The sequence below is a fragment of the Hoplias malabaricus genome, chromosome 2 (genome assembly GCF_029633855.1).
Source record: "Hoplias malabaricus isolate fHopMal1 chromosome 2, fHopMal1.hap1, whole genome shotgun sequence".
Classification (NCBI taxonomy): domain Eukaryota; kingdom Metazoa; phylum Chordata; class Actinopteri; order Characiformes; family Erythrinidae; genus Hoplias; species Hoplias malabaricus.
The window spans coordinates 68,337,882-68,350,351 of record NC_089801.1 but is presented as its reverse complement, the minus strand read 5'-3'; the positions used below and the strand labels follow the sequence as shown (position 1 = coordinate 68,350,351).

Genomic DNA, 12,470 nt, shown 5'->3' with positions numbered 1-12,470 from the left:
GTCGGTGGTGCTAATGAGCTTTAAAATGTTGGTGCTGCGTAGGCCCGTCTTTTTGTACAACTGTACTGACATTTTACAGAATCTTATTTTGCTGACAGCAGGGCTTTTATGAACTAAACTCACAACTTTTTCCAAAACAAGCCACTTTCTTTATTTTAAAAACAAATTGAAGAATTGGCAGCCACTAGACACTGAGTGTAAGAGGAGCACAATCCATTCTGAAGTTTTTCTTCTTCAAATAAATAATGTAATATATACACATATACATATATATATATATATATATATATAACAAAACAAAACACACACGGGAGAGGGGGGAGTGGGAGGGGGTCAGCTGACATCCTGCCAAAGGGGTAAAAGAAGTGGAGACTGAAACCAGAGCTGTTACACAAATGTAGTCAGCTGCTGGAAAGGGAGCAGAAAAGAGCGACTATCCACCAGCCCCCAACAGGAGGACAGATAAAGGGCAGAGAGAGTGGAACCCACCAAGCCACGGAGTACAAACCGCAGCGGGAGGATAGGAAAGAGAGGAAGCACAGAGGGGATATCCATGGTGTGTTTTTCTGAGGGTTAGCGCTAGCCTGAGAGGACATCACGGAGGTGGCCATGAACTCGGCGGAGCAGACGGTAACATGGCTCATCACACTGGGAGTGCTGGAGTCTCCCAAAAAGAGGGTGTCCGACCCCGAGGGCTTTCTCCAGAGCCGCCTGAGGGACGGAGCGGTGCTCTGCAGACTGCTGGACCGACTACAACCTGCTCTAAACATCACGGTCAGACATTAACACACACACACACACACACTGCTCTCCCTTCATAACAGACTCTGTATACAAACTGAAAAAGAATATTTCACATTCATACAAGACATCACCTTTCATTTTTTTTCTTTAGTTCATTTGGTAACAACTACTTTTAATGAATGTAGCGTATTAATGTGGAAATGATGCACATGTTTAAATCGAGTAATTTAAGAGCACCGTTTCTCCCACAGCGCGCGCGTGCACACAGCTGCTGGTGTTGCTGCTGCCTGTTTTTGGGTCACACAGATACACACATGCGCTTGTATTACTACCTTAGTGGGTTACGTCAAGCTGGAACCAAAAGTTGACCTCAACGGACGTTGTTTGTTAGTTCGTTTGTTTATTTAAAGATTAAAACTCACCTAGACCTAACTTTTTGTCCTGTGACCGATATATTGTCCAAGCTATAATTGTGGTAATTGTATGGCATTGGTATGAAGTCAATAGCTATAATAACATTCGAATTGGAATATAAACATTTTAAATTTAAAATACATACCGCATTAATACCACGAAACCAATGTTATAAACGAATTCACAGCGACTAGAAGAGAACGACTGAACAGTCGACGTTTATTCTCTTAAAACCTAACACGCCATTAAACACAAGTTTCAATAAAGTGGTCAGAAAGTATTAAAAAGGTAATGCCCATATATTGTACGATAAGTCAATAATGTAAATATTGTGACACGCCTAAGCTCACCATAACGTCTGAAATTCATAAGCCGGAGTACATTTAAGTCCCTGCTAAGCACTAAAAACCCGTGTCCGCAGACACACTCACCAGCCTTATTGTCCCGTCAGGCGTAACGCACGCGGGCATTCAGTTACAACAGCAGCGTTCAGGCCAACTGTCTTTTCACTTTAAAGGGACACTCCGACCAAGATGTTTAACCGTAATTAAACACGGCTACGTCTGCTCTAAACATGTCTGTTCACACCACAACCATCTCCAAACGTTTAAAGACTGGGAAATCTCACTTTTGATGATTTATCCTGAAGGTGGAAGGCTATTTGAAAGACTCTAGACAAATGTTTTGGGGAGTAAATTTTAAATTGTAGTCAGTACCTAAGGGAGGGTGGATAAGGGGTGTTGCTTCTGTCATTACGTTGTAAAAAACAAATAAGACTTAGATTATTATGCTTAAGATAGTATGACATCAATTTTGCTGCTAAAAGCCTCAGAAGCCTCTTTGAGGAAAAAAAACACCTTGTGTTGTACAGTTTCAGTATGTTCACTGCAACAGTTTTGCGTTAGAAGGGGTAAGTGGCAAATGAATTGCCCTTTTGGGATTAATAAATCAGTCTGAACCCTGCCCTGTTTCAGACGAATGTTGTTAGTATGAGCAAAAGCTTTACGCAGTTGTTTCCGTGAGCATTTGTAGTCAGAATAATGAGCGTGGTGTTAATATTCTAAGGAAGAAACCATAATAAAGCTTCTGTAGCTTTGATGTAACACAGCTATAGACTCAATAGACTGGACTGCTTTTCTCCCACGTGGTTTCAGCAAAAGCTTTGTGTACAAACTTGTTCACAGGTCACACCCTAAGCACAAATGTTCACATTTCAGGCAAAGCCAGACCGAACCCACAGAGTGAAATGAATGAATCAATGAATGAAAGTGAAAGTTTGACTGGGGAGAGTTCGTGTGACTGAATAGCAGAGAGGTTACATAGAAAGATAACATTATTAAATGGTACCATGAGGATCGTGTAAATCTCTTCAAAGTAAATGAATATACCTGCAAGAACTAGTCATACACAGATTTTCATATTTAAGACATTGTAAACTACAGTTAGGAGCAAAAGTATTATCTCAAAAACATGTCCTAAGCATCAGGTAACACACGTGTAATCATTTCATGTAATAATTTTGTAACTGTATTGTGGCTTTTTTGAGAGGGCAATAAATGCTTCAGATGCCTTGTTCCTATCAGCACATCTGTAACCAATTCTGACTTGGTAACCTCTCTAATTCACCGTAATTCAGACTGCCGTGAGCAAGAATGCATATCACTAGTCCATTTACATAGTTTCAATAAGGCTTTTCTTCTTCCCGCTGGACTGGCTGACACCTGACCCAGCTTATCAGTTAAATGATCAAACCCTTCAAGAGCTGAGTCAGGCAAAAAAACGTACTGCAAACGTCTATATAGAGCTGTCATATCTAGAGCCAGATATCCTACGAAATGTTTAGGAGGCTCATACCAGGGTATTTCTCAAAGCAGGATTTCTCAGGGAGCTTAACATAAGCCCAAATGAGGATTGCCCAGGAATGTCCATCACCTCTACAGCTATTGGACACGCTTTTGGCTTAAAGGGTTATTCCACTGATTTTTTTTTTTACACAGTGTCTTTAAAGTCCTTAGTCTGATCTACATGTTGTTAGCCTCTGAAGATGGTAGTTAAAAAAAACTCATCTAATAATAACAATGAAGGCATTAGTCAAACACTCAACTCCAAAGAAACGTTAAAAGCAACTCCAGGACAAATTTGTGTCTCTAAATTTTTGTCTTTATTGAAGGTAACAACATCCATTTAGTTTAATATTTTTTGAATGTCAGGGTGGACATATGTTTGTAAATGTACAGTTCATTCATTCATTATCTGTAACCCTTATCCAGTTCAGGGTCGTGGTGGGTCCAGAGCCTACCTGGAATCATTGGGCGCAAGACAGGAATACACCCTGGAGGGAGCGCCAGTCCTTCACAGGGCGACACACACTCACTCACATACTTTTTTGAGTTGCCAATCCACCTACCAACGTGTGTTTTTGGACTGTGGGAGGAAACCGGAGCACCCGGAGGAAACCTATGCGGACACAGGGAGAACACACCAACTCCTCACAGACAGTCACCCGGAGCGGGACTTGAACCCACAACCTGTGTGACTGCGACACTACCTGCTGCACCACCGTGCCGCCCAACGTACAGTTTATTAACTAATATCTGACATAGAAGGTCTATACATGTTTATACAAAAGCCAAACAAAAGCCAAACCAAACCTGATCTTTCTTAAATTCACGTTTGCGTACATTTTCTGATCCAAAAATCAAGCCTGTCAAGCCAACAGCTGAGCTATATTCATACGAGATTAAATTACATTGCTGAGGAAATTCCAGAGGCATTTGGATTTCTCCAATGAGGTAGATAACATACTCCCTTTGGTAATCTTTTAAACCCAGAGAAACTCGTTTATGTTCATAAGAATTATATATTTAAGTCATTCAAAAGAAATCAATCCCTAAACATGCCTATAGAGCTTTAAATGTAAAGCTACCTTCACTTTTAATCACATACCTTCACCAATCTCTTGCAGTGTGAAAGCCCCACAGAGAAAATTTTATGGGATTGGTTTCTTAGATTTATGATGTAAGAAATCTTGGCTGTCTCAATTCGCTCGTTTGAGACTGGAGAACTGCACTTTCAAAGCATCCATGCAGCCAAGGGTTTTTAAATATGTATTAGGCTTGTGCTACATATTCTAATATGAACAATCTCATGTACATGTTGCCTAGGTAAAATATTTACACTACCGGGGGTCTTCAAGCCGTAAGTCGAGTTTGTGCTGTAGGGCGATTCCTATTAAGTTATCCGGATAACTGCTTTGTGAAATACCCCCTTTGCTTTGAGAAACAGCTCCCCAACCCTGTAAGACCCGACTGTAATCTTATTTAAGACTTCTTTAAGGGTTGGTGTGGGGGAAAATGAGAGATATCCAAAGCTTTGCCTCGCTAGAGTTACTTCTCGCGTTTGTAAACATAGCCTAGCTGCGCTAAGCGCCTGGTCTGGCGTCATTTCCTCTTTCTTTACGCCTCCTTGAGGATGGCTGTTTGTGAGCTGCAGGAGAGAGACAGAGAGGGGGGAGATGATGTTATCAAATGTGGCTTGTCTAACCTGGAGATTACAGAGTGTGTGAGATAAGAGTGTCCTGTTTTAAACTGCGGGTTTTTGACTGTTGTGGCAGGTGATTCCCGAGCCGCGGACGGACAGCGAGTGTGTGAGTAATATCAGAGTGTTCCTGAAGGGCTGCGCTTCATTCCGAGTGGAGGTGAGTTACCGAGCTATAAACCACTGCCCTGTCTGTGACTTATTTTTGTTTTCACACCGCTTAAGTCATTTATTCCTATGATTGTGTAGTTATTTGGGGGCTTTGCAGAGCAGTAGCGAGGCGGAACGGGGTCGGCAGACTGTGTCTCAGTGGGAGTTGGGAGAGAGGTCGAATTTAATCCGAGGAAAACACAGAAACAAATCACGACTTGTGGCTCTGCAGGGCTCCTGCTGTGGGGGGGAGAAGACGTCGCAGCAGCAATGTTGTTATCGATGAATCCCAGCACAGTTCGTTACTGAGATGTAAACATTACTTCCTGTGGTTTAAGGCGATTTGGTTCATTGCAGAGGAACATACAAGCCCAGATTTCTTCACAGTGGTGTTAATAAGGATGTCTATAGTACAATTAAAATCTGGTTTACTGTCCAAACAACCCCTGAGCTACAAATGTGTTTTTGACTGGAATATTCACAGTAGTAGCTTAGAGAGAACCTCTACACCTTGAAAAGATTGTTATAAGTAATACATATTAGACCAAAGCCTTATCTCACAGTAATTAAAACAACGTACTAGACACCAGACAAAATATTTATGAACCTATACTGTAATAACTTGCAAGTTAAGTTTTAGGAACCTTCAGTACTTAAATGTCTGTTTCCAGTCACCACAATTGTACACAGTCTGATGCTACAGAGATCTGTAGTTCATTTCACCACTGTAAAAACCTGAATATACAGATATCCATGGTTCCTATCACCACCGTGAAGAAGCTTAACTCTACTGATGTCTCTGGTTCCTATCAGAAATCTGAGTCAGTACCTACAGTGCACAATTTCACAGCAAACCAATCTAAAGTCTTTCTTTAGCCTGTGTCTTGACTGCATAGAAAAGCGAATGTCCCTTTAGTGTTATTATTTTGAGAGTATGTCCTGCCATTTAAAATATACTGTAGAAAAGCGAGTTCTGACAAAATGGGTTAAAGGGGATGTTTGTATTGTCTCTATTCAAGCTGCTTTCAATCCGTAATGTGTTTTAATTACATTTAAGAGGGAGAAGCTTGCCTGATCTGGCACAGCTATTACATGTTGCCAAGATTTTCTGTGGGTGGGTCACCCAACAGCTTGGAGAAATCTAAGCAACGTTGTATGATGGGCCACACCTGCTGTATTCAGGGTTTGCCAGTTTTCTAGGATGCTTCTGAAACCCAACGTACTTTAGATGTTCCCTTGTGATTTTTACTGCTCTGCTTAGGCTGTTCTAGCTGCAGTACATAGTGTAATGTAAGCACTACTGGCTACGCTATGCCTCTTCTCAGCAATGTCCAGTTTTGTAGTCCTGCTGGCTTTGTTCACTGCTCTGGCCCACAGTCAGTCTCAGACAAGCCCTTCATTGTAGCACATAGAGCCTTGGGACTGAATGGGCCTATCTTGCAGCTCATTAATGGCTTTGGGGCAGGCACACTCCAGCCAGTGAGAGGCTCTCCAGCGAAGAAGGAGGGGGGGGGGGAGACCCAAGTCCAGAAAACAGGCTCCCTCCTTTTTAATTAAAATAAAGACTAGTCAACAGTCAGTTGACTTTTGGTTTGTCATGAGTACTGCAACTAGATTTCTGTAGTTAGATTAGATGCTGGATTACAGTATCAACACATGTATGCAGTATTTATTGCATGTGTATGGACGTGTAATTATTATTATTATTTTTAATGTAGGTTAGGTAAAATTTTCTTTTGAAGATTGAAAGGTGGACTAATTTCAAAGTGTATGTAAGTTTATTGCATTAAGTACATGTATTGTATTCACACTCCTCTTACTATGATATGATACTTGATTGGTAATTTAAATAGGCAAGTGTATATTGTCTTGTTGAAACAAGCAGCTGTTATGTTGCCTAGTGCAAACTGGTAATTGCATTTGTTTATAATAAAAAAGGAAGTTGTGCTTTAGGAGGGAAGCACCTCTGCTCCATTTCAAACTGAGAAGGAACGAGGAAAGAAAGACCTGAAACAGAAATGTGTAAACAATAGCTTAAGAGATCAACTGATAAGGATTGTCTCCTCTTGCACTTTTAAACACTCATTATCTCTTGCTGATATCTTTCCAAGATATCAGCAAGTAAAAGTAGGGCGATTCCCTACTTTTGAGTAAAAGTTTAACAACTGTCTCAGGCAGTTTTACTGATTTCTTTTTGGCTTTTTTGAGATTTGGACACATTTAAATAATTTAATTCTGCTTCTATAACTGTGACTATATTCAATCAAGAGGCCTTATTGACATAATCTGAATATACAAAAGTAATTGGTAAGTTATTTATATATTTATTTTCCCCCCTTCAATTTTTCTAGTTGTTTACTTTGCTTTTTTTAGTTATTGGATGAGGCTAATGCAGCTAACAAGTATTAGCATTATGGAGTCTGCTTTTCTGAATAATGACAAACTTGCTACAGACCACAAAATGGCTGGTTTAAATCTATAATGAGCCTGTGGGACAATCTCAGTGGAATTCTTAAATTTCTAATAAAACGTAATATTTAAAACAGTGTAGGTGATAATATTACAACACACAAGGTCATTTTAAATATTAAGTGAATGAGTTCTTGCGTAATCATACAACATTAACTGACCTTCTTACTTCATAAAACAATTTTTGTGCCCAAAATTAAGCTTTTGTTTTATGTAATTTAAAAGCAAACAAACATGTAAACACAGTATTATCCTGCTCTTTTGCTTCTTCATAGATTATGAGCCATGGTTCCTATAGGCTAGTGACTGCTAGCATGCTAGCATCAGAATTCTAGACAATATTTAAATACTTGGGCATTGTTTTTGTGTGTTTATTACTGTGTAGCCTACTGCTAGGTCTGGAGAGTTTACAATTGAGTGGAGGAAGGAATTTGTGTGGCTTGACTACAGTGTTGAGTTATGATATTAGTATTTGATGTTCTGTCAATAATAGAGTCACCTTCTATGAAAAATTCTAATCAAATTATTATGTTATTGGTGTTACTGTGATATTATCTTCGGTTGACGTACTAATCCCAATAACAGTCCTACCATGCAGTTTAAGGTGGGTCTGTTTTGATTTTGTCCTCTCTCCCTCTAAGCGAGATACACTTACTCACGAAACCCTAGGGATGTAGCAGTGGGCTTATCTGACCAGATGGTTGAGTTTGCGCTCTGAAGGGATGCCGGAGCAGCAGGGTGTCTTTGGTCTATCAAGCGAGACATACACCCACACTCCAACACATAAACATTGTCCCATTTTATAAGAGGAATCGCTGAGGATACACAGTTGGAGAGGCGTCTTAATTTTGTTTCAGTTTGTGCCACACGTTCTTATTGATAAAGTCATATAGAGTATTGGTGGTGAAAATTAAGATGGCATGCTTAGGTTCAGTGGTGGTTTTGAAAAGTGACCACCATCGCTGAGGTAATCCCAGTCTCTTCAAATAACCATTTCATAATAAGCCCCTCGCAATGACTTTGATTACTTTCCAAAAATGGTATTATTTGACTTTTTATTGTCAGTTGGTAGGGCACAAACTCACCACATTTAAAACTCACACATTGAATCACTTGGATTTCATACATGGCAAATGTTGACCTTGTTGTGTGTTATCATTTACATCACCACAGTCTTATTTTATTTAACAAATAATTTTTTTTGTTATAAAATGATTGCATTCTCTCATGGTTTTTCTTTCCAGTCGTCACTGGCTTCCTGCACAGACGTTGCAGGCCTGATCATATTGCTCTCATGCAAAGTTAATGGTGTTTGTCTCAGGGGGTTGTGTGAGTGAGAGAGTTAGAGATATTTTCATGGCAGGACTGTGGCACTGAATGAAGGTTAAAGTGTGACACTGTGTGAATGACTGCTCTGTTTAGCTTTTTGCATGTCACTGCTGTGTTTGCATATGCTGAGTTAGGGCACATTTTACATTGCCTAGCATCAGTCCATCACAGCTGCTAACTGCAGTGCTCGGGAACATCCAACGTTCTCACAAATATTCCTTATTCACTGAGTGCATGGTTGTTATCTCTGAGTTAAATTGAAGGTCATTTTAGCAGATATTTACATATACTTTAGCTTTGTGTGAGAGGAGGTGCTGAGAGATGCAGAGGCATGTGGTCTGCATGGTTTAGAGATTATAGCAGACAGTACCAAATAGCTGTGATTGATATCAGTGTTTGATAAGATATAAATTTTTAATAAATGGAAATTGGTTTACTGAAAGTTGGCACTAGATTCAGGATCAGAAAACAGAAGTGGTCATTTCTGCAGAAGGTGTGGCAGTTCTCATTATTTCTCGATTTGAGGTTTCCTATTCAGGAGTACCGCTTTGGCCAACTTTGGTAGAGGGGTAAAACAGTTTTTTTACATGTAATATTTTAATCAACTTTTCAGTTTGTTGTAGTTTGTATAAGTGTTTTTTTCTCTCTCTGTCTTTTGTGTAGACTTTTGAGCCTGATGACCTGTTGCAGGGCCAAAATTTCACCAAGGTGCTGAATTCCTTGGTAGCGCTCAACAAGGCAACTGCAGGTAACCACTGTCTGATTTTTATGTTTCTTTTTGTAATTTGATGGAAAACTGGGGAATGTGTAGATAACCTAGGCATGTGTCAAGGATCAAAAATATGGTTCTGTCTTTTTACAAAACTGCTTTTTTTTAAGGAATGATGTCGGAGAGCTGATTAGTTGTTGCAGTGATAAGTGTAGTTACATCAGATTTGTTAAATGCTAAAATACTATTTAATACAACCCACTCTCGTAGCATATGAACAATAATTGTCTTAAATAACAGTAACCTCTAAGCTAACTTTACATGGCAGAATTTTGTAGGTATGCCATAAAAAACAAGTTATCTTAAAATGTGATTGAAATGACCATAAATCCTTGATATAAAAAACAAAACAAAAACAAGAGTAAAGAGAAACTAGGCAAGCCTAGTTTAGCTGGACCGCCATTAGCCATATAGCTATTGTCACAGATTTTTCTGTAATTTCAAAAATAGGGAAGCCCACAATATATTCCTTTGTCATTAGAAGGTCTGGAGAAACTTTGGGGCTTCACATCAATGTCTTTGTTTACAATAATTACAAGTAATAAATTAGAAAATTGGTTTATTATTAGTTTTTGAACATTTCTAAAACCAAGCACCTTAACATTTTATCTAGCAATTAATCTATACTTTATAAATGAACAGTGCATTGCTGGGAACTAGTTATTTATTACTGACTTACATTTCTATAAGAGTCTGACTGATAAAACGGTGCTGTAACTAATTCACAGCCTCGTTTATTTTGAGTAACACCCCGCTCTGGTGTTCTGGTTTTAATCATCCAGAGATTTTGTCCGGTTTTGTGTAAAGTTAAACAAATAACTGTGCGATGTAATTTACTCGTCAGAAAGTCAGTAACGGGGGATGTGTGTGTCATTATAGGGACACACAAGATGACTTTTTGTTTGTTAAAAATATAGTAGAAAACAAAAGGCTGAGTCACAGAAACCTTCTCCAAACATAAAAAAGAGACTATGATAAATATTACTTCAACAACGTTCAACACATTTCTGTTCGAGGCTCCAGTAAAACACTGAGCTGCTCACCGTGGTGGATGGTGGACCTACAGCGTTGAAGCGGTGCGAGTGTGTCCCAATTCAGCTCTCAACTCTCTGACCCCTTGAACACTTGAACACACACTTTTTAGGTCCCAAAAAGATTTCACCGAACAGTTCCAAATTTACTTCACGAACTGGAATGTGAAATATGGCTGACCTAACAACAGACGGTTTAGTGGCACCACCTTAATACAGCTGATTTAACAGTATCTTATCTCGCATGCATGTTTCAGCATTAGGTGTCAGTCAGTCAGTAAACACATATATATGCATGCCTCTTCTAGGCCGGCCAGGCAGGCGGTCCGGCAAAAATACGTCATATATATATATATGTGTGTGTGTGTGTGTGCTTATTTCTATGTAGATATTGGAGTAGGCAAGGATTCTGTATGTTTGAGACAGTCCTCCTCTCTGCGGATCAAGTCCTTTGACTCTCTCAACACTCAGCCTTCCCACAGAAGATCATCCAAATTACTGCACAATCAGTACCGAAGTCTGGTGAGTAATGAACTAGTAATAACCGATATACTGCAGCTAGTTATGTTTCTGTGACTAGGTTTCTATGTTAAACACTAAAGTCACTTCTGCCGGATGTAGTTTCGATTCTGTGTTTATGCAGCTACCCCTCAGACTAGCTAAAGCGTGTGGAACATGTTTGGTGCTGGGTAAAATATACGTTGCGTATTGTTTTCACATTGGGGCGGCACAGTGGCGCAGCAGGTGGAGACAGCTCCAGGGACCTGGAGGTTGTGGGGTCCATTCCCACTCCGGGTGATTGTCTTTGAGGAGTGTGGTGTGTTCTCCCTTTGTCTGCGTGGGTTTACTCTGGATGACTGTCTGTGAGGAGTAGGTGTGTTCTACCCGTGTTCGCATGGGTTTCCTTCGGGTGACTGTCTGTGAGGAGTGTGGTGTGTTCTCCCTCTGTCTGTGTGGGTTTCCTCCGGGTGACTGTCTGTGAGGAGTGTGGTGTGTTCTCCCTGTGTCTGCGTGGGTTTCCTCCGGGTGCTCCGGTTTCCTTCCACAGTCCAAAAACACACGTTGGTAGGTGGATTGGTGACTCAAAAGTGTCCATAGGTGTGAATGTGTGAGAGTGTGTGTTGGGTCCAGGTAGGCTCTGGACCCACTGCGACCCTGAACGGGATAAGCGTTATAGATAATGAATGAATGTTTTCACATTAACTGGTATATAAATTTAAAGCAAATAATGTTTACATTATGGTAAATCATTATTCATATGCAAACATGTAGCATAGCAAGCTCTTTTTAAAACTAGAGGTTAAAGTAGGCTCTTAGAGCTTCAGTGATTTACAGATATTGGTGTAAATATGTTTTATTTTGGTCACACACCTGCAATGTGGGAAAAAATGATTTGTTATATTCTTCTTCTACCAAAAAACAAAAAAAAAATCACTAAATTAAACCCCATAAAAACAGAATTAATTTTGCACCCTATAAGATAGGACTAGAGCTCTCATCACTCCTTTTTCTGTCAGGACATGTCTGAGAACAGTTCGGCTCAGTTGTTGGTGAAGGCACGGTTTAATTTCCAGCAGACCAATGAGGACGAGTTATGCTTCAACAAGGGCGATATCATCCAGGTGACACGGCAGGAAGAAGGAGGCTGGTGGGAGGGAACGCTCAACGGCAAGACCGGCTGGTTCCCTAGCAACTATGTCAGGGAGGTCAAAGGAAGTGGTGAGTTTTCTGCCTCATGCAAAGTTCCTTATGATCCTCTTGAAAGTCCAGATGGCTGTTGAAAAACATTGGCTGGATATTAATTCCACTCCCAATAGTTTGTAGTGTACTTTATAGAGTAAGAGACAAAGGCCGTTTAAACTTGAATAAAACACACATCTCTCCATCCCAATTCCACTTATTGGGAATTCAGTCGCTGTCCTCACCTCTTCATCTTCGAAATCAAACTTCAGGCAAAGTTTACATAAGCGTTTACATAAGATTTTTATTTATTTATCTTTTTGTCAGGACTTCATAACTTCAAAATC

At 40.0% G+C, this 12,470-nt stretch overlaps 1 protein-coding gene across 2 annotated transcripts in view; it reads left to right on the top strand.

Annotated features, from left to right (window-relative positions):
* Positions 1-345: 345 nt before the first annotated feature.
* The window catches only part of arhgef7b (Rho guanine nucleotide exchange factor (GEF) 7b), a 35,236-nt gene continuing 23,111 nt past the window's right edge, over positions 346-12,470 (top strand). For both annotated transcript variants that reach the window (XM_066661170.1, XM_066661171.1), the window contains exons 1-5: positions 346-774; positions 4,772-4,855; positions 9,307-9,391; positions 10,832-10,965; positions 11,961-12,162. In XM_066661170.1, the coding sequence (XP_066517267.1) occupies positions 610-774; positions 4,772-4,855; positions 9,307-9,391; positions 10,832-10,965; positions 11,961-12,162 (670 nt within the window). In that variant the 5' untranslated portion in view covers positions 346-609. The remainder of the gene's footprint in view (positions 775-4,771; positions 4,856-9,306; positions 9,392-10,831; positions 10,966-11,960; positions 12,163-12,470) is intronic.